General features: G+C 41.6%; 4 protein-coding genes across 4 annotated transcripts in view; 1 reads left to right on the top strand and 3 right to left on the bottom strand.

The window, feature by feature from the left end:
• hecw2a (HECT, C2 and WW domain containing E3 ubiquitin protein ligase 2a) overlaps positions 1-4854 on the bottom strand; it is a 36695-nt gene extending 31841 nt beyond the window's left edge. Inside the window, exon 1 of the mRNA XM_028433809.1 lies at positions 4833-4854. The gene's annotated coding sequence lies outside the window, so the exon portion shown is untranslated. The remainder of the gene's footprint in view (positions 1-4832) is intronic.
• A 257-nt stretch (positions 4855-5111) lies between these two features.
• pgap1 (post-GPI attachment to proteins inositol deacylase 1) lies at positions 5112-17634 on the bottom strand. The gene is made up of 26 exons (XM_028433810.1): positions 17381-17634; positions 16132-16285; positions 14927-15102; positions 14436-14607; positions 14168-14328; positions 13985-14037; positions 13831-13897; positions 13620-13725; positions 13427-13485; positions 13252-13335; positions 12988-13037; positions 12846-12897; positions 12689-12766; positions 12353-12428; positions 12181-12254; positions 12055-12106; positions 11912-11978; positions 11721-11826; positions 11580-11618; positions 11290-11474; positions 10791-11021; positions 10575-10710; positions 10326-10376; positions 9985-10196; positions 9657-9761; positions 5112-9572 (listed from the first exon to the last, which is right to left on the bottom strand). Exons 1-26 carry the CDS (start codon positions 17510-17512, stop codon positions 9434-9436), a joined length of 2817 nt encoding a protein of 938 aa, XP_028289611.1. The 5' UTR covers positions 17513-17634; the 3' UTR covers positions 5112-9433.
• A 362-nt stretch (positions 17635-17996) lies between these two features.
• maip1 (matrix AAA peptidase interacting protein 1) lies at positions 17997-20372 on the bottom strand. Its single transcript, XM_028393935.1, has 5 exons — positions 20042-20372; positions 19815-19886; positions 19335-19461; positions 18907-19060; positions 17997-18803 (listed from the first exon to the last, which is right to left on the bottom strand). Exons 1-5 carry the CDS (start codon positions 20354-20356, stop codon positions 18725-18727), a joined length of 747 nt encoding a protein of 248 aa, XP_028249736.1. The 5' UTR covers positions 20357-20372; the 3' UTR covers positions 17997-18724.
• tyw5 (tRNA-yW synthesizing protein 5) lies at positions 19869-22585 on the top strand. The gene is made up of 9 exons (XM_028393934.1): positions 19869-20089; positions 20570-20726; positions 20912-21066; positions 21203-21272; positions 21377-21421; positions 21510-21647; positions 21757-21844; positions 22017-22133; positions 22211-22585. Exons 1-9 carry the CDS (start codon positions 20070-20072, stop codon positions 22525-22527), a joined length of 1107 nt encoding a protein of 368 aa, XP_028249735.1. The 5' UTR covers positions 19869-20069; the 3' UTR covers positions 22528-22585.
• The last annotated feature ends 148 nt before the right edge of the window (positions 22586-22733 follow it).

The raw sequence follows: 22733 nt of genomic DNA, 5'->3' as shown, positions 1-22733 counted from the left end.
CTCAAGGTGTTAATGTAACTCTACTGTTGGAGTTAAAGAATTAACTCTGACAGAGTGTTGAATGTTTAACTATTTTGAAAGTGTTAATTTAACTCCAGAAAGTGTGGAGCCATATAAACCCTGGAAAAGTGTTGAAATCAACTCTGTGGGAGTCAATTCAACACTGGACTTTTTGCTGTGTAGAGCACATCATTACAAATTTATGATGTGCAGCCGAATGTTGGTCAAACCCCAGAACATCATTTTACATTCAGACAGAAATCCCAAAGTTACCACGTTTACCAAGAAACGGGTGGTTAAACTCAGCATTGTGGCTCCTTTCCAGTTAAACCCAAACATAAACAAAAGACAATGTTGATGATGTTATATTTAGAATGGTACTGAAGTAACAGCGATCTTGAAGGGAGCCTTGTCTCATCCCTCAGTTCACGTGGCCCAAAAACACATGAGCTGGTATATTTTTTGTCCTAAAAATAGCAGTAAAAGAAAGTCCTGCAATATCACTCACAACAGGTGGGAACCACCCAAAAACACGGTTTGTTCCTGCAGTGGAAATAAAACACCTATTGCAATAAGCACTATGACAAGCTGGCCTCCACTAACCTGTAAAAATAACAAGTGACAATTTGTTTGTGTCTTTCACACACACACACACACACACACACACACACACACACACACACACACACACACTCCAGAACAGGCCCATTTCATTTTCTCCCTTCATACTTTGAAGGGTCCCCTATAAACCTCCACTTTGATCATGTTAGTGTGTTTGCCTGCTCCTTTAATGTAGACTTTACATCCCTTAATTTAGGGGTTTAGCATTTGTGGACTCTGTGCACAGGTCCATTATTACTCTCCCACATTCACCAGTGACACATCATTGGTTCTGCGTGAAACAAACGTTCAAACTCATTTGATGAGCACAGCTGAGCGTGCTGGCAGGTGTGCAGATTTCCCCCAAACCCCTCTGGAAAGCAGATCTCAGTGGTAGAACATGATCCTGAGAAATCACAAATGGGACTTCTGCAAAGACGCTGCAGGCCCTACAGCTCACATCCAATTATGACCACCACATTATTGATTGTATAAATGCCAGTGGGCTTTACAAGTCTGAGGTGGGCGCAAACCAATCACGTGAACGTAAACACAAGACCCTTTTTAACATCTCGGAGCAAGAGAGAGAGAGAGAGAGACGCTAAGGTAACCCCCGCTTAAGGCAAAATCGCGTCAGCAAAATCACGTTACATAACAGTTTGTTTCCAAGTTTAATCATTTCGAGTCAATCTGCCGAGGCCGCGCACGGCCGCTCTGCGCGCATGACCAAGCAGCAGGCCATATAGGGACCGCACTGGCGGAATGTGCAGGTGTCATCGCGCGCTATTGGATTACTGTGGGAATTCCCTACGTCATTTTCTCTTTATGCATCTCTTTCACAAGATGCACGCATGAAGCCAAAATCGATCATTTATCCCCCACAGTGCAGAACAACAACACAAACACAACACGACCCACAAAGCAGGAGACGGCGCTGCGGTGCTTTAATGACACATTCAGCTGCTTTAAGCATCATCATCATCATCATTACAGTCACTGCTGGAAGCCATGAACAACTACACGGTCCCCGCACTCCTAACGGCGCACTGTGTTGTCAGCGCTTACCTTTGGCGCAGAGGTGCGGGATGGAGCAAAACGGTGACTGCGCTGCCACGAACACCTGCTCGCTGGTTCCTGCGCGGGGATATCACGGTTTAGGTCGTTATCCCTGCAGTCCAAATGAGGCGAGACGGGCGGGGTGCCGCGCTAGGGCCCCCCCACCACCCCTCCCATTCAGATCCAGGGCAGCTTTTAGGCTCGGAGTCACGTATCGAGATGGTATATCCCTCTGACAAGCTGCGGCGCTGCAGAGGCACCTCGGTTCCTCTTCGGCAGCAGCGGCCAGAGGTGTGCGCATAAAGTCCGCCAGCACCTCCCGCACTCTGTCCGCACAGGCTGCTGCTGCTGCAGCTCATACGGGAATCATGTCTTTATTAACTCTCTGCATCGCAGTGCGCTGCAGTCAGTCCCGACGTCTTCGCAGCAGTCCCGGCAGATGCACAAAATCTGCCTGGGCAGAGCAAGGCATGCAACTGCTGTCAGTGCCGAAGAAAAAACGTAGCCTACCGGAGGATGGCGTAATGCTGGGAGGTCTGCAGAGGACTGACTCCTGGGCGCGGAAGGGTGTTATTCAGAGGAGCGTAGAGTCAGAGATGGAGTTTTGGACTGTTGATAACACTGTACTGTGAATATGAATATGGGAAGATGCCAGAGTGGGCGGTGACTGAACACACGTCCTGTACAGAGAGAGAGAGAGAGAGAGAGAGAGGGAGAGAGGGAGAGAGGGAGGCTGCACTGTGTGTAGTCAACCTGTAGAACTATTACACCAACGCACTGCAGGCCCTGTATTTAAGTCTGAACATGTGCCTGGAAACTTTAACAACATTTTAATCAATAGGATCAATAATCAAAATAGATTTACCAACACAACAATACACAGTGTGACAATAAATAACATTACACTGCAAAAACAATAAATAATACAAGGATATAATATATTTCATATAGGTTTTTTGTACTAACTGTGCACTGATAAATGCACCAAAACTGTTTAACTCTATTTTCAATCAAACATAAGATTGATATTGAGTTTCTCAATCTTATTTACTGAGTGCCATCTTCTTCACACATTGGGGAGGGCAGACATATTCCAAACTCTACAGAGATTAAACAGCACTGCAGGTCCCCAGCCATATGTATATTTGAGTTAGTGGTGGCTGTCCCTTTAATCTGCAATAACAGAAAGTGGGGCCGTGTTACATGTGTCTGTAAAAAGGTGAGCTTGATACTAAGACTAGAAGAAACATTACTAATGAAGAGTAAGTTACATATGTGAGTCAACCAGTGTGACCAGTGGTTATAGTAACTTCCCCTCATAGTGTGAAGGGCCCGCTCTGGTCCCAGAGCACATTTTTCCAATCCTCATTTTGTTGTCAGATGTAGCTCTCCAGTATTGTAAGTAGGCCAGGCTGGTTTTAAAATAAAATCCCTGCGTATATACAAGTTCAACAGAAATTCATCACATGAATTCCACATGACACCAGCCTGTAGCTGTAACAGTCATACTGTACTTCCTAATAATAGAAGAAACACCCTACAGGTTAATATACTTGCATGCTGTATAAGGTCTGAGCCAGACTGTGTGTCCAGTATATAGAATACATCCAGTATATTCATAAATCTTTTAAGAAATGACAAAAGACAAACATCTTACATTTACAACACAGGCTGACAACCTGAAGATGATGATTTTCTGTTAGTCTGCTGAATTAAAAAAGGAAATCTGAATATAAACTAATAATCCAAGCAGCATGCTTGAACATGAAACTCATTACCAGCCGACAATGACTAATTCTGGCATTTAAAGAAACAGCGTGGTGTTTTTATTTGACCTTTTGCTGTCTTCATCTGATCTGTGGTGCGTTTTTTGGGGGGAGGAATTCAAAATCTTAATTTCAGATGCTGTCACAAGATGACTCTGACTTAATCTGGTGACAAAACAATATTTCAGCTTCTGTCTGTTTTTGGAGCGTGCTACAATAATCCTCCAGGATAACACTTCTTCCCCGGAGGTTTTACTACTGTAAAAAAGTCCAAACGATGCATGATGTGTACAAAGTCTCTAAAAAAACTAGTTCAACAATTTTACAGTGTAAATGTCACTTATTTACATTATGTGTTTCAGGCTGTAATTTTAAGCATTCCATAATCTTCTGTTTGTGTTCTTCTGATAAAATGTTGAATGCAGTGTAATGCATTGTTTGCGCTATTGCATTTCTAAAATAAATATTTCCCACAGCAGTGATAGCACAGATAGGTGAACACAGCCTGAAGAACATGTGTAAGACCATCTGACTAGTAACAGAGTTCTTGTGTGTAACTGTAAAATGAGGTATGTGTTCAAATGTAGTCACACAGAGAGACAGGCTCTGCATGTAAAATACATACACCTGTCTCTTCCGGGGACACAGAGCCCCCCAGTGGCTGCTCTGCAGCAAGAAACCCAAAGTGACCAAAACAGCAAAAGGAGGTTGATGCATTGTGAGGCTGATGAGCTGCATGAAGTGTGTGTAACTAACTTTTTTGTATTAGCAATAATTCCTGCTTTTCCAACTATAATTTAATTTATCAACTGACGTCAAATACTATGACACTGATTGTTCTTTATTGTCCGCTGCAGACGCTGCCTGGTCATTGTAATGTTTTAGCCTCAATTACACAACAACATGACTTCATAATTACTCATTTCACAATATTTAAAAAAAAAAATTGACAAACACGTGAGACGGAGAAAACTAAGCTCTTTCACTCCTCCTCCTCCTCTCCCTCCACCCTCTTACCTTACACTTTCCTCTCTCATTCTTCACCTGTTTTCTCAGTGCTCTCATCATCACCTCTTCCTCCTCTGTGATTCCAAAGCAGCACAGAGGTTTGCGTGTTTTCCTCAACAAACCAAAGAGACAGAGGTTAAAACAATCACCAAGCTGACTTACTGCAAACTGAAGATGAGCCACATCTGATCATACAGAAGGAAATACTGCCCCTCACTGGTTACACTTAGTGCTGCAGTTTAATTTATTAAAATTGAAAGTGAACAAAAGATTTGAAAAGGAAAATTTAGCAGGCTGGGGAGTGATGGTGTAGTATTTTTCTAAACTAGCTACTACTAACATCACTTCATACTTGTATTTCTTGTCACTTATTTGATGTAATGTGTGTTAATATAATCTTACCTTTTAGTTATGTTGTGAAAATCCTTGATTTTCATTGAATATTTCTTTCTTCCACGATAACCAGTTTTTGTTCACCGCTTTGTGGCCTAGGACAGGCGGCTATAGTTAAATAAGAACACATAAATAGTTAAATAAAACTAAATCACATAAAATACATAAAAATATATTGTTGGTCACATTTAGTGCATTGAATCTGCCCTAAAGAGAATAAAACTTCTTTTACCTGATAAGTTTTTGTATTTTGACATCATACTCTAATAATGAATAAAAGAACAAGAGTTGTTTTCTTGGTTTTATTGCAACAACATTGGTGCCAAAATTTGCCCATTTACAATGACATCAGATAAAAATGTGAAATATAAAAACATCAAAGCAACCACCTTTGACACAACATTGCATAAACCTGAGAATTAAATACTCCTCCACAGTAGAGCCTCTAAAAAACACAAAGGAAATTAGACATCGGACTACCTGCTGTATTAGCAGCTCTGCACACACACACAGGACCAGCTAGCAGGATTCAAAGTCCCTCTATGCAGAAGCAAGATAAGAGAACCTATCAGACTCGAAAGCACTTAGACAGTAGTTACATTTAATATGAGTTTTACCTTTGTTTCACCAAATCAACACTGTAAAAGGAAATTCTTCTGCACTTAATGACAATAATTATAACATCAATTCAACAAGGAAGTAAAAAATACTTAAAGGAACCTAAAATATAGTTTGGTTGGCATGTGGAATTTTTTTCCCTTTCTTTTTTTTTTTGCAGCTGCCAACAGGATGTGTACAGTAATGGGGCGGAACACATGATGCGTCATTGACCAGGTTTTGGGCAGAAACTAATGCTAAGATGGCTAATCAGAGGTTTATGTGCAGCAGCCATATTTACTCAATTGTTTGTTTTTCATACCTGCAGGTTGAGTCAATTTATTCGGTAATCACACCATGAGGTTTTCTCTTTGTAAAGTGGGACGGGCCTGCAAGTCTCACAGTGAACAATTTGGTTCTGAGTTTGCTTCATTTGGTGACCGGCTGTTATATCTGATTTATTTGAGCAGCTGTAGCAAAGATGGGACTGCAGATAGCTTTGTATTATTGGCCGTCCATGGCAACTGTACATATGAAATTGTGGGTTAATGGAATATCTAGAGAGATTTTCTTCTGCCCAGTGAACGTCCCTTTATCCATGGCGCCCTGTTTAACACATACACTAAGAATCGACATGATGGACACTTTTCCCACAGCTGCACTACAACAGGATCACAGTTCGTCACGTTGGAGACCCTGCTTTATTTCCATCCAAGCTTTCAACCCAAACCTGAACAAGGATAAATAACACATTTTTAATAACATTCACAAGATGTTAGCCAATTTTGATCCCAAATGTTCAAAATTATTTTTTGAAGTTGTAAATGTGAATATTTTCATGTGACAAGATCACAGTGAACACCGATACAAATCACAAGTATATTTATAGAAAACGGAACTCATCTCTACTGATTTGCTCTATAAAGTAGTGTGTGTCACTAATTCACAACAAGGCAGACAATGTGCACCCCAAAGCACTAAAACTGCACCAAACAGACAAGTGCACAGAAAAGCTGAACACCACGTCTAACTGTATAAATTCAAACACACGTAGAGACATTCTGTGCAAGTCCATTCACATCGGGACAACAGCGGTGTCAGAGCGTGTCGACTTTATGAATGTGTTAATAGTCCCTATTGATCTTCAGTATCGCATTATTTTAAAGTCTGATTTTAAAATCATACCACTCATGTGAGGATTTTAGTGAGAATCAGTGAAGAACACTTACATTCATGGTAGGGGCCTGCAGCACAGTGTTGCTGATCGGTTTCAAACTGACAGGCAGATGCACTGCCACAAACACAAAGTAAGCAGAAAGGCACAACAGCTGCTTCGCTGACGGGAAGCAGGGTGAGACCAACACTAATAAGACACACACACACAAAAAAGGCTTCAAATGGCAAAAAAATAAAAAAAAATGGCAAAAAACCCCACAAATACAACAACATGTCAGGCCTACATGGCACCATAACACACCATATTCAAACAACCACCACCTAACACAGGTTTTACCACAACATGATGAAGCAATTGTGGCAATTCTTTCCATTTACAGCTTCATGATGTCAAATAACACAACCTATTCATCAAACACCTTGCATTAAAGGACGAGTCTTCGGTAAACAAATCGCAGAAAAAGACCAACACCAAAAACAACACACCTACCAGAGGTTGGAAACCACCAAATGTGTATTAATCCAAATATATCTGCGGACTATTTATACTTCAGGTTAAATGGATCTGCTGATATATTTGGTCAATATCAAGCCAATCACAGATACATCGGTGGTCAGTTGGCTGATATTGTTTACCTGGGCACAAGCAGAAGATGCTTTGGGACATTTAGTTAAGAGTTAGTTAGAGGGGTCTGTATGTCTTTTGAAGACACAGGGGCTACACAGGGTAGATAACATGCTGTTGGTTTTGGTCTTTTTGTGGTTTTTGTTGACTCCAGCCTTGTCTATCTTCTTCTATCTTTAAAATATCAAACACAAGTGCTTCTTTTTAAATGGAGAAATAACATTCAAATGGTCACATTGTTGTTGTCAAGATTTGTTACACATCTTCTGCAGACTTGACCAGTTTTAAACTACAACATATTAAAGAAAAAAAAGGTTGTGGACTCCTCAGGTTATAAATATTCACCTACACTTGTAAGACATTTCACCAACACACAGGTACATACAATGAGAGTCTCTTATGACTGCAATACTGCAGCAAAAATCCACTTGTGTTATAAAAATATTCCTTTAAAGCTTGAGGTTGTTGTTTGAAACTCAAATCATTAGTTGCAATACTGATCAGGTTTCCCATCACCCTCACCTTCAGCCAGAACAGCACACCGTCTCTGCTGTATTTATATCAAAAGACTAAAAACCACAAGTGATTTGTGACTGTGCATCCATAAAAAGAATCACTGAATATTTATGATTTTTTAATGTTAATTGGACTACTTGGCATATTTATGTTATAATCAATTTGCATTTAATCTGACTACATTGCTGCATTACGGCCTATTGGCACATATAGGGACTGGACCAGGCTTGTGACATGGAGGTTTACAGCAGTGCTCATGTAAAACAACTTCAACATGGGAACAGAAGCATTAAAACAAGCGTCATGTTTGTAAGTATTGTGACTTTGTTTCTTTTAGCATTGGGACAAAATGCTAATATAATGAATTGAAGTGTGCTGTAGTGAAGCATGTTTTGTGCATTGACTTCTGCAGCACCACAGGAGAAGCTGCATTCACAGTGTAATTCATTCTTTAATGTCTGCTCTCTTGTTTCTTCTGTCCATTCAAAGTTAAGCTACATCAGTTAACCTAAAACACTGTTTTCACTTTAAAAGCCTCCAAGAAACAAACAATATCTTGCCCTATGTGCACTTAGGAAGCTTTTAATTTTAAGGTTGAGACAAGCTGGATTGAGAACCTGCTCCCTGGAAACCTCTTGTTGGAGCTCTACCAGGTTGCATAAACCAGGTGTCACTGGAGGGACTATAGCTGCTCATGGAGCAGCTGGAGGAAGTTGATGGAGGCAAGGACACCTTCTGCTGCTTCCGTTAGTGCATGCAAAGATAATGGACTGAGTATTTTAGAGAGCAGAGAGCTTAAGTTTAAGTGTCTGAATCAGAACTGCTCTAAAAACAGGAATAACTGTAGTCGTACCATTCCATGGAAACGTGTCCCGGTTATGTCTGCCACAGGACGAGCATTTAACAGTCACTGTTGCCTACATGGAAGTATAAATGACCTAACACTGCATCAGTCACATGATACAACCTAATGTCACTAAAGATGCATCCAGATTATAGTTACACCACAGTCCTATAGATAGTTAAGTGGAGCTGGATGTGACACATAATAAAACCTGCACATGTACTCAAGCCTTTTCCAGTACAAATTTCATTTTTGCAACCATTGCTGTGCATCAAACAAATTAAGAGAATGTAAACATGATGCTTTGGATCTCTTTCATGGAATGGATGTGTGACACAGCCACTTGCTCAGCAGTGGTGCTGTAACAGTTACTACTTTAAGTCATTGCTAAGCAGTAGGCAGTGTAGGAGTTTGGCGACCACAGTGAACAATGCCACTGTAGACACTAGAAAATAAAAAACAGAACACATTAACACCCTGTCAAGAAAATCTAATATCAGTAGCTTCACTGGTTGTGGAGTTGTCGCTCCCTGAAGGCAGAGCTATAGATATACAAAGTAAGGCAAACATGGTTTCAGGTCAATCCAGCAGAGCCATATTCACACCAAATGTCCCAAAGCCATTACATCCTCTCATTTTAAAACCTAAGTGTAATTTCAGTGGAACATTTGGTGCCAACATTGAGCAGTCAGTTCCCCAGGCTATGTATGTCTATGGCTCTGCTCCATGGCAGCGTCATACAGCAAGTCCTCTTGGGAGAAGTCAGTCTCAGCCAGCATCAGCAAGTCAGGCTGTTTCTTGGGCAGAGGCATGTTATGTTAAGAGAAGGAGACTAAAACCAGCCAGATACCGTCAGAGGAGACAACATAGGGCCAGGGGGACGAGTCCTGCCAACAGGAAGTAGGTGATTCTGTAGAGGTGAAGTGGGGAGAAGACTGCCATGGTGATGGCCAAGGGGAGAGGGAGGCAGGTGGTCATACTCAGGAGTTTACTGAAAAACATCCAAGAAAAAAAAAGATGACTTTTGTTTGGATTAAAAGGCAATAAGTGTGTTTTGGAGACAGTGTGATCCTACCTGTGGCTGAGTTTCAAAGTGTTGCAGTTAATAAGCAGCATGTAGACAATAATTAGAGGCACAATGTGTGGCCAACAAGGATCAGGATCCAACTGAGTGGAATACCTGCAGAGGATCACAGCACACAAGGTTACACAGCCCAACCAGTAATCTGCATGTTTACTTTAGCTATTCATTTTAGATCACAGAACATTACCCATATGGTGAAAGGAAAGAAAAAATAGTATTAATACGTTAAAAATGATTTAATCCAATACTGTCTATACACTGTATATTATAATACCTTTTACAAAATGTGAAATTAATCAATAATCAAAAATCTTCACACCTCAGGTTGCGGATCCAGTGGAGGAACGAGGGTGCACCGAGCATGACAGGTAGCATGAACAGTGCAGATAGGGTGAGATGGAGCTGGAGGTCATCCCTCACCTCCTGCAAAGCACACTCAGACAGCAAGGGGGCGCCACTATATTCTTTGGAGCTGTTGTGGGACTCAGAAAGGATTGTACCATTCTTAACTTCTGTGTGCTTCCGAGGTGCCTGAAAGGGCAGTGGAGGAGGTGTAGTTAGACAATGACTCTGCATCACAGCTACAGCACTCGCATCACACTGACTTTCACATTCTGGGGGTGGAATTAAAGCAGTATAGTTCAGCCTGAAAAACCTTACCAGATTCAGCATGTGACTCAAAGACCTCTCTGTCATCTGCAGCCTTAGTACCTGAGAGAACCATACAGGCACCATGATGGTTACACAGTGGCTGCTACATTCTGATGACTTAAAATGCAGCTGTTTAATTTATTTTATAGTTTAATTAAAGGAATGAACAAAATTGAATATATTATATACTTATAAAAATCTAACACCTGCTTCACCTACGGAATGTTACACAAAATGTTTTGATTTCAACAAACTCACCCTATAAAGGTGGAACAGAAAGGAGGCAATGATTGACAAGGCCCCACAGCACGTCCCACCTAAAACAGTCAGACACAGAGTGAGGAGGAGCTGGGTCCGCGGTTGCAAGGTGCCACAGTCTCTAGAGATGGATGGTCTGTAGATCAAAATATAAATGTTTGAGTCATTATGAATCCCCAAAACACACTTTCAAATCATCTAACTGTCCATTCCTACCTATGGAAAAGAGCTAACATCAGTGAGATCAGTCGTATAATGAGACTGAGCAGCGTGCAGCCCCAGTAGGCCACAGCTGCCCCCAGGACATAAAGCAGGGGGGACAGGAGGTGGGGCCATTCTTCCGCCGGTGTAACTCCTTCATGAAATGTCATGTCAGGGGAAGTAGGAGGAAGTACATCCATAGGTGGGAGGCAAAGAACAGACCAGACCTCTTGAAACCAGCTGCAACTGAAGAGAGAAGAGCGTTACAATTAAAGTTAAATGGCTGCTCGACACAACTAAAAGCTGCTTTACAAACAGTCCAAAATGTCTGCCAAAATCATCCTATCAGGAATACAACCCCATCAATGTACATCTTGGCCGGTGCGTACCAACCTTTTTTTCTGAATCATGCAGAAAAAGATGTAATCTAGAATGTATATAATGAATAATGGCTGATATTGGAATATTGGTTGGGCCCTAGTGTCACAGTTAACATCAGACACCCAAAGCTTACCTCAGTAAGGAGTGCAGAACGCAAACAGATATGCTGACTTTGTGAGGCTGCAGGCCTTTGGCCACCACCTGGCTCATATCTGCAGCACTCCTGGAATTCAAGATGGAGGACAGCTGCCCCCCACAGGCCAGGAGGAGTGTTACAGCTGTGTACACAGGCACTGTGGGACCACAGAACCTCAAGATCTGCCAGATACATGAGAGCAGATCAGACCCAGGTTTTCCTCAATTAGTCAATGTTCACAAAGCACAAACAATGCATATACAAAGTGGTATTTAAAGTTGCTATACCTGCCCAAGCACCCTGGGTAATGACGTTCTGACTGACACCTGAATTAGATGACAAATGAGTCATTTTACATGCCTTGGAATGATTAGAAAAGAAAAACCTTCATTTTTATATATAGTAGATCAGTAGATCAGGAGTGGTACCTTATACTGGCAGTTGGGGGCAGTGTGGAGCTGAAGGAGAACACCTGAAGTGTTGTCTGGACGACTTGTATGAAGCATCCCTGAGAGCTCAGTCACTGATGGTACACTGGCAGACAGAACACATCACTGTCATTGGTGGGCAGAATATAGTTAAACACATACATAAGCGAACAGATAATTTTTGTACACACGTGGCTGTGGTTAAGGAGTCTTCTCGAAACCATGGTACTTTTAACCTGTACACACTGGGCAGTCTATCTGCAGAGAGATAATCACTGATTACTACAAACATGTTAGCATGCACATGTATCTGTGTATCAAAAAACAAACCTACCTTTGTGTACTTTGCACTGGCTCGCCACATTAAATCTGAAGGCCTGATACACCTACAGACAGGAGATCAAAATATAGTAACAACGCAGAAACAATGAAACTGATCTCAGCAAATAAATACAGTTACCTGGTGAAAGTGTTGCAGCTCGATGGTATGAAGAAGTCCAGAGGAGTTGAGTGTAACATCGCTGGCAGTCAAACCTGGAAAAATAACAGTTACCCGAAAGCAACCTGTTGTTGTCATTTTTTATTTTTTAACTTAAAGGTTTTGTGAATCAGAATAAAAGTAAGTAACTCACCAAAGGATAGGACATGAGGCACTGGGACAGACAGAGTCTGTGATTCTTGTCTCTGCCACTCACACTCCACAGTGAACTGCAGACCAGAAACAAACCAAATCATAAATCAGCAGTGGTTAAAATCCTTCATTTGCAATACTACGGTCCTTATTCTTCTTATTCCACTGACAAAAAAATCTATAGAAAGTGCCCTAAACGGCTGCACAGAAAGATGGCTAAAATCTAATAAATCTGGGCACTTCCATCAGTGGGCACAGAGCACCATGTAAACTGTTCTTCAAAAAGAAAATGAAGAAGTGCTAATGCCAAAACAGCAATTCAGTTTCAATTCTATACCTGTTTGCCATTGAGGTTGGAGGCCGAAACAACCAGATGAGTAATTGAAGACAAGTCACTGAGACTCAGAATCAGAACCTGAGAGGAATAAAAGATGTTCAGCCATCAATCAGCAGCATACGGCGTCTGACTGGATGTCTCATCACAGGATTATTACCTTGTATGGTGGCAGAAGCTCAGTTCCCATAGACAAATCCACTGCATGCACACTGGAGATTAAAAAACAAACACACACATCATTATGATCATCACAGAGAGCAGACAATTAGGACGGTGATTGAGATGAAGGTGGTTCTAACCATGAAGTGCCATTCTTATGCACACAGCCGTACACCCAACTGCTCATTTCCTGTTTGGACAACAACAAATATAAATCACAGTTAACTAGAAAAACTAGCTTTTGCAAACTACAATTATTTGTGATGCTATGGATACTTGCAATTTGAAGACACTGCTGTATTTTTAATCTGTTTTGTAGCATCACATATAGGATCCACAGCAAAATTGCAGAGGTTTTAGCTCATACCAGAGAAGACAACCACAGTAATGCTGTGAAACCTCACCATGTTGTTGCTCCGGCAGTAAAAATGGCTGTAGGCTTTCCTTCGACTTGACAGGGCAAACAGGAAGTATTTGACTTGTCCTTCCTGTCAGAAACAGCACAGCAACACATCAAATTGACAGCTGCATCAGAGCTTTGACTCAATGCATGTACGAGTGGATTCATAATGCTGGTACTTTTGGTGTGCTGTAAGCCAGACGTAGTGTGTTAACTTCACTCCAGGCTTCAGGAAAATCTGCAGGGTGGTATTATTAAAACGGAAAAACAGGACACGTGTGAATGATTCTCAATCAAAACTTGAGCCAATGAATGCACTGTGCTCTAAACATCATACTAATTCTACCACACATTACAGGGTTCCCGTCTAACCTAAGATGGAGATGGAGGTATCTTGAGTTTCTCCCAGCATCCTGACTGGGTGTCTGATGAAATGATGGTTGAGTACCGTCATTTTCTTCTCTGGGTTTCCTGTGAACTATTAACACAACACAAAGATTAGCTATGCGACAATTATTTTTATGATTTTGATTAATTACTACATCCACTAATCTCAGTTGAACAATTCATTTATCAGTCTGACCTGTCTGGTTTCAGGATCAATGAGGTCAAAGAACGCCCTGACTGTAGCAAGAACCAGCTCTTTGCACCTGAAACACAAACCATTAATTTTCTCGATGCCATTTAAATGTAGTTCAAGATCAACACAGAAGCCAAATTCAAAGTATTTATTTTACCAAACAATGGACAGATGATCAGTGGACACCCATGTCTTGGGAACTGCAGTTGCCTTAAAAAAATATATTATGATTTATGGGCATGAAAGACACAGCAGGAAATAAATTCTGACTAGGTGCTGCGGTTAAAAAAGGACAAATGATCTGGTCAAATACAACTTCACCATTTTAAAGATGTCTTACCACCAGTGACAGCTTATTGGGGTCCCCAGGGGGACAAGGAAGGGATGTCAAGCCAGACCGGACCTGGTAGTCACGGTAACCACCCCCGACAGACAACACTGTGACGTTCCTGAGCTTATTTGCCTGGTTCACCCACTTCTGCCTAACAGTGGAGTAAAAATCTACACATACCAGAGATTTAAAAAAAAAGAAAATCAGTTCTACATCAGTTCATACATGCAGTAAAGTGGTGAGAATTTAAGACCAGCGGTATGACAGTAGCTCCTACCTAGCAGGTATGGATCCATGGCCAGCACAGGAGCCAGGTGAGGGGAAGCCTGCGTGATGATGAGGCTCACCAGGTTAGGGTTGAAGCGAGGCAGAGTAAACAGAGCTCGCGCCACCACTCCTCCCATGGAGTGACCGACGAGCACCACACTCTGAGGGGGGGTTTTCAAGTGCTGTGAAGACAAAAACTGATTATAGCACATATATACTTTTGATCCTAAATTTCCACAGTTATATCTGGGAAAGGCAGTTAATCAGCACTTTTACTTACTTACTTACTCTGTAGCACACACTGGGGTTAAATATTGAGTGATGCACTGACAGTTTACATATGAACAGTGAATGGACACTGGAATAGTTTGCTGACATAGTAGTAAGCAGCCCAGTAAAAGTTATTAGGATTAGCTAAATGCACATGACAGGGGGTGACAGGCATTACTCCACTAGCAACGTGTGTTCATCTGGACATGCAGAGGACATTAGAAACCTGACCTTGTACAGCCTCAGGATGGCCTTTATGCTCTCATGCAGGAAATGTGTCTGCCGTAGCAAACTGCCTCCATACAGGGCCACCAGCTCTTCATTGAAGTCCACAGTGAACACATTGAAGTGCAGACCTCCCTCCATGTTTTCAGCCTTCCTCAGAGCAACTGATCCCAGGGAGCGAGCTTCAGAGAGAGAAGAAGACAGCTGAACAGTGCATCAGCACCATGTGCTGAGCTATGGTACATATATAAATATAATTATATTCATGAATTAGTTTTTCTATTATGAATTATTGATTAAAGTCATTGTGTCTTGAGCTTCTTCCTCTGCTCAAAGCAGCTATGGTGTATACGTGACCTCATTAAATTCAAATATGATCTTGTATAGTGCAACACTTGTACTCAGCTTTGCTTAAAAACATATCAGTCTGAAGAATGGGATTATAGGAGAAGAATGCTTAGGAGCTGACAGCATGTGGACCATCATCACAAACACCACAGTGTAACAGCAAAATGTGTTTCTCTTCACATGAATTAAAACGTGGGAGTTCTCCTCCTACACACAACTGATCGCAAGAGCCGTAGAGCAGCAGCAGGTTCCAGGATTTTCAAACTCCAACAGCAATAGCAATATACAATATACCAAAGTATTGATATATTATTCATTGCTTGTGTCTTTTTATTCAACAGCTGTGCAATTTATCCAGTCAGTTAGGAATTGTCAATTTTTTTTAAAGAATATATGTCACTTCTTTGAAACAAAACATCCTGAATTTTTGTTTATTGTGGGCCCACAACCCTTTATCCAGGTTCATTTTTTTGGGCTTTGTAGAAAGAATTTTGGTCCCTCAGTCTCAAAATGTTATGTGGAAAGAAGGTGTTGCTGTCCTCAAAATAACATAAGATACCTTCTAAGATGAATACACCCCACAAACACTGAGGAGACCTTTGGTAAGAAAAAGGTCGAGCAGCAAAAGACTAAAAGCCTGTGTTCCAATATGTGAAGGACAATGACATTTTGCTGCCAGTCAGGTAGACACTAATCAACACAAAGCACAGGCTGTGCTCAGAAAACCTTAGACACATCGTTGTGCATCTGACTTCCTTTGCTGCCCATCACTTCTCCTGTTTTCTGCCTTTGCAGGATGCTAATTTAAATGCCAAAACTGACTTTTACTTTGTGACCAATGTCACTCAAGCCATAATTCTTACCTTGTTTATAACTTCCTGCATTTCCAGGGAGGAAAAGTACCGGAGCGCCGGTGAGTTTAAGTGCCCGGGTCTCCTGGGCGTACAGACCCTCTCCGTACAGGTAGAGCCCATATGCTGGGTACAGTCTGGCCACACGACGAGGCAGGGCCACACGCTGTGAAACCCAACATGCACCCGTTCAGACATGAATTAGGAGGGGACAGGGCAATAACATTGGAAATACTACACATATACCAAACTAAAGGAACTACACATCTGTACATCTACTCTACAGATTAGGGTCCGGATACTGGATTTTGGATACAAACATCTGCTCAGCTGCTACATGCACCGTAGACATGCTGAAAGCACTGCAAACAATGAAGAAGAAGCACTTTAAACTATGTGATGATACTATTTCTATACTAACTTCAAGCACCTTTTTTATACTTTATGTTCTGTAAAAATAAAGTATTCTGAATGGGCAACATGTACACTGATACTGAGATATGTCTGCCATGTGTGACAGGCTGACATTGGCCAATATTAAAATGTCAGGGCTCTAATCAACATTAGTTTCACATCATTAAATATTTGCCTGGTTGCTTATCAAAGCACCATTTCTTTTCCAGCCCAGATTCAAGCCATCCATTAACCCACTTCCCCCCATATGAACAGTACTCCTTCTGTTGTTCTCCTCATAACAAATGAGGCTAAAGCTGATGCGGCCCATACGGTGCACTGCCTCCAGCTGTGCTCCACTTCTGGACAGATGAGCACATCAGTAAGCCTAAAGAGCAGAGGAAGGCGACTACTGCTAACAACAGCGCTTGAGCTATCTTCACCTGGCTTGCAGTGAGTGTGTATTTAACACACGTCCGAGCTGATCTGCTGGTGACCTGCTGAAAGGGTGCAAGGATCAGCAGTTAATGTATGATTTTATAACCCGGCTTCTGCTAACCCGATCCAAATCCTCACAAGCAAGTCCACCCACAGCCAGACAGGCTGTGCTGTGTGAGTTTATATAATTCACTGAGGAAATAAATCTGGCTACACAGCCGTGCACCTGACGTCAGGTTACGTTAGCAGGTTTCAGGAAATAGACACCTGACAGACTATATATATATGTCACCCGTGTGTTCACGGTGTTTAAATAAAGAACCGTGTTATATTTAGCCTCTGGCTGAAACTGCCGCACATGCAGTCCGCTGCTACTTAATTTATGGACATTAATTATGCTTTAGGTGCATTAATTAGCTTTAGTACTCACCCGGTACTCTGGGTATTCAAACATATAGGTCATACTGCATCTGTTCTCCTCGAAGCCAGTTAGCAACTCTCGCAGGCCAATCGCCAGAAGACCCAAAGCGAAACCGTAAAAGGCCACAGTGGCGAGTTTCATGGTTCGGCTGTGAGTGTGGCTCTTACATTTACAGGTGCTCAGACTCCATGTTTCAATTTTCACTCAGTTCGCTTCCTGCCAGGCGAGACGCCACACAGGCTGCTAGACACACCGGCTGACTCCACAACAGGAACCACATACTATACAACAGTGATTGGCAGGTGGTTCGACCAATAGGAGGACAGCAGTGCATAAAAGGGACCAATGAGGAAGCACATAGCGAATGTCGTAATGATTGCTTTAGAAATGGCTGGGATCTTTGCTCATATTAATTAAAAAATATTAATTGTAGAATTCATAGTGTTTTTACAATTTTGTCTGTTTTATTATTTTAAACCAGACAAACAGAAAATTTGATAAAATAACAATAAAACTATATTTTAATGAACAAATAATTTAAATAAACCACAGTATCTATCAAAAATGAGTTATAACAATATCTGTTGAGAGTCAAAAATACTGTAGGAAACTTACAGCACATAACTTAATTTCTCAAATCTTTAATAAAATAAAGATTGATGCCGCAGTAACACATAGATACATTTTGTGTGTTATGTGTGTGTGTTGGGGGGTGCTAAAGATATATTTTTAATCAGGCACACATAGTGGAAACACCTTTATAGCACAGTCCTACATCAGAATCATGTTTTTACAGTTATCATACACATCAGTATGCCTTTAAGTATGAAAGTCTGTGCGGCATCATAATCAAAAAAAAATCATTGCAGACTTTAGTCAGACAGCATCAGCCAATAATCGGAAAGAGGGCAGTTCATCAGGACAAACGGAGTGTGGTTTGTCTGTCTATTACACTGTTCAGTCTGTTATTAAAATTTTTCTAGCTGAAAATAATATTTGATTTCTCTGGTATTGCTGAAAGTACCAAACCTTTGAAAGCAAGAGTTGTAATCACTGGTTTCTGTGACATAGTAAATTGTTAAAGAAAACTAGAATATAAACACTGTTACAGTGCAGAAAGTTCTAGGCAACATCTAAGAAAGTCGTTGTGTTTGGCTCTTGTCTCTTTTGCAGTAAATAGTGAAGAATCCCGCACTATCCTGGAGCTTTCCTCTGTCCTCCCAGGGAGGACCTGTGTCCTGATTTCCCTCTGTGGATAATCATGAGCTGGTTTTGCCAAATTTAATGAAAGCAAATACTGAGGGAATTTTACATCTGTGTTCAACAGGCACCTCCGCCTCAATCAAAGCCACCTCAATCCAAAAGCTTGGAGTGTTCTATCCTTGTGATGATCCAGTCTGGAGGCACTCCTTTAGTAAATTCCCTTTGGAATCTACCAGAAAAAAAACAGAAGAAAGATCAGGATGATTTATCACAGACAGATTTTTAATATTTACATGCCTGAGCCACTGCACTCCTGACAGATAAATACTTACTCATAAATTGCAGTTAGAAGCCTCTTAGTTTCTGGTTCCCTCTCTTCACCTTTAATAGCCACCTTAAAGAAACGAGTCCCCTCCATACTGTCATCTGGAAGCTGTGCGCTCGTCAGATACCAGAAACGCATCAGGATACTGACAAACTTCCTCCCTATAAAATAATACGGACACTGGGTGACAAAACTAATCACACCTACAGACAAAAAAGTGTCTGATAGTTTAAAGACACACACAACAATATTAGACTGAAAATTGGGTAAATATCTAAACAGAAATATAGGCACATAAATTCACAGTGTGATGGCATTTCTTGACATATCAGGCTCACAACACGAGGATCAGTTTCCTAGTGTTTCTATTTCCTTTGTGTCAGTTGCTGGTAAAAAGGAAGCCAAAAACAGAGCATGACAACACTTGATGGTTACCATTATCATCATAGAAGATCCCCACGTCACCAGGTGTTGTGTACATGATCTCATCAGGATCTGCAGAAAGTGCTTTCTTGTAGTTGGATGGGAGCACACTGCACTTTTCCTCCAGTTTTCCAATCACCTGCAACGACCAGACAGGATACAGACTTTCAAAAATGTATCCAAGAATTTCAAAATTAATCCAAGTTATCCTTTGATACCAGATCCTGATCGTGCTAAGATTTGTAAAATACAATTCTTTATAATGATCTTATCTGTAGACGATTGTCAGTCAAGCTGTCACATATTTAATGCTATTAAATCCAAGACAGGAGAGCTTGATAAACTGAGTACTGATCTGACTTTTGGGGTTGATTATTACATTTAAACTCTGTAAAAAAAAAAGTTATTATGACATTATGGACTGGAATCAGCCCGTAATGTGTGTACATTGTGGATAACAGCCGTTTGGATTGGCTCTGTTACCATACTCACGTCTTTAGCTACGAGCCCCTCCAGAGCTGTGAACTGACACCGGGACAACAGCCTGGACACATGGGAGAAGGCCTGCAAGAGTCATCAACGTCCTCATCATTAACAGAGCAGAAATCAGAAATGACACGGTGTCACTTTTGTTGTTGCTAGTAACCTAGTAGCTGTTGAGGAGACGTTAGCTAGCCAACAACACACTTATCACCATTTGTTTTCACGTTTTGACAGACCTGTTTGGCTCCCTCTGTGAATTCTTCAATGCTGAACTCATTGTCAAAGTAAGTCCTGATCAGAAAGTAGTAAATCCTTGTGCGGAACCAGATGAAAGGGTTCGGGATGCCTACCACCACCACCTTCTGGTTGTTTGTTTGATCTCCCCGGTCCGAGCTGAAGTGACGGACCGCTACTGCAACAGAGGCCGTTAATGAGGGAGGTAGCTGCGTTTTACCGGACCGGTTCACAACGATTCCTTCCTTTAAACATAGACGAGTAAAGCAAAGCGACGATGGCAACCTGTAACAACCTCTTAACATGGGCAGCGCCATCTTTATTGACTGAATGCGTCTTGTCCGTTTCCCTAAATCGTCCGGATAGAAACAACGAACTAATAAAAACCATACACACCATGATGATCGAAACTACAAGCTTGTGACACTATCACAATATCATTTAACAACAGCACTAGTTTAAAATATATTGAAACGTTGCACTGCTTTTTTATTGGTAGATTTATACAATCAATTATTTTGTTTCTACAGGAACATTACCAATGTAACACCCGCCGAGGAAGACTACAGACCACAAGCGAAGGGCTGCTCAAGAGAATCACGTTTAATGGAGCAACAGGAAAAGATACCTGTGCCGCTTTATACTGAAGTAAACAGGGACGTGTTTCTACGAGACATTTATCCAAAGGTAAGATTATTCTGCCAACTACAAGGGCTGTTTAACTCATGACGTCAGAAAAAATGGCTACACCGCAAGACTTCTTTTACTCTTGTTGTAGCTTAAATGATGTTTCACCAGCTGCTTTTAAAAATCCTGCAGCTTACATTGAACACAGGTCTCATCTCCATGTCTAATAAAGAGTCCTTCTCCAGCGCAGGCCAGCCGTGCTGAAAGGAGTGAGCCTGGGGCCATGCCTGGACAAGTGGACAGTTCAATATCTAGGACAAAAAGGAGGCGATAAGGAGGTGAAGATTCATGTGTCCACTGTGCCACAGATGGATTTCCTTCACAAAAACTTTGTCTACAAGTGAGACCCCCCCTCTCTCTCTCACACACACACACACACACACACACACCTCCCTCTCTGAATCCAGTGTCTTCCATTCTGTAGTATATTACAAGTTATATGTATGGTATATGTGAATATTTTGTTGTATTCTCAGGACTCTGCCATTTAATGAATTTGTTAAAAGAGCCTCTGAGACAAAACACTCTGACTTCTTTCTGTCTGAGGTGAGAACAAAAAAAAAGAACAAATTAAAAATGGTTTATACAGATATACATTCAGCTTAGTGACAGTATTATTCCATTAATGACACAAACTCTGTCGTTTGTAGGATGAAAGCTACTATCTGCGATCACTGGGAGAGGACGTACGGAAGGTGAGAAGACTTTGCTGGCTGAAGTTAGCCAGTTAGGCATTGGATGTCATGTCAATGTGAAAAGGAAACGGTTGCTCTTCTCCTGTAGGACCCTGCTGATCTTAGCAAACAGTTCCCAGACTTGGCAGAGGATTTTCACCTGCCACACTTCTTTGAGTCTGATCAGTTTTTCTCCAGCGTCTTTCGCATCAGCTCCTGCGGTCTGCAGCTGTGGACACACTATGATGTGAGACACTTTGGTCTGATTTGTTGTATTTTCATAGTGAGATGCAACTATCCTTAGTGTGTTATTAGTAGGAGAAAAAATGTTCTTCTCTCTGGGCTCCTTCTTTCAGGTGATGGACAACCTGCTGGCTCAGGTGACAGGGAGGAAAAGAGTGGTTCTTTACAGCCCCCAGGATGCATTGCACCTCTACCTCTCAGGTTAGGAACTCCAGAAAAGCGTCAGTGTCTAAATCTGCAGAGACAATATACACAGTAGTCACACAAACTGACAGCTTGGCTTTTTTTTTGGAGCCTGTACCATTCAAGTTCTGATATAGATTGACTTTATTGGATGCATTGGCTTGGTGTGATTTTAACTGTAACCCTTCAGGTGATAAGTCAGAGGTTCTGGACATTGATGCCCCCAGTTTGGAACAGTTTCCTGACTTTGTGAAGGCTAAGAGATACGAGTGTGTGCTGGAACCTGGAGACCTGCTTTTTATCCCTGGTAAGGAGAACTGTCTGTAACAGTAGAGTACAGAAATATTCCTGATGGTCTACATTATCTAGTGTCTCCTTCCTCAGCTCTGTGGTTCCATAATACTCTTGCACTTCAGTTTGGCATTGGTGTGAATGTGTTCTGGCGCCATCTACCTGCAGACAGCTATGACAAAAAAGACCCATATGGCAATAAAGATCCAGTGGCTGCAGCTCGAGCCCTGCAGGTGCTGGAGAGAGCGCTGCACGCTCTGGATGAACTTCCAGCAGATTATCGTGACTTCTACGGCCGCCGCATGATTCAGCGCATTCAAAATAGGACATACTGCGATAGTCTGAGGACCAAGACGCAGCAGGATTCTGACACTGTGTTACCCAGCAGACCAACCACCAAACCTGGATGACACTGCAGATTAATGTGATGTAGACAATGAAATAAATAAATCAGTATTTTGTATTAAACAAATCTTGATCCTGAAAGTGGAAATTCAACATTGTGATGCAGCCACACAAAAAAATGAGCCAGGATATGCCACCACATGGTATAGAGCATAGATCCTGGTCACATGTACCAACACACACACACACACACTCCATGATATTGCAATCC

The sequence above is a fragment of the Parambassis ranga genome, chromosome 21 (assembly GCF_900634625.1).
Source record: "Parambassis ranga chromosome 21, fParRan2.1, whole genome shotgun sequence".
Lineage (NCBI taxonomy): Eukaryota > Metazoa > Chordata > Actinopteri > Ambassidae > Parambassis > Parambassis ranga.
Note: the sequence above shows the minus strand (reverse complement) of the source record. Positions and strands in the feature narration are given on the sequence as shown.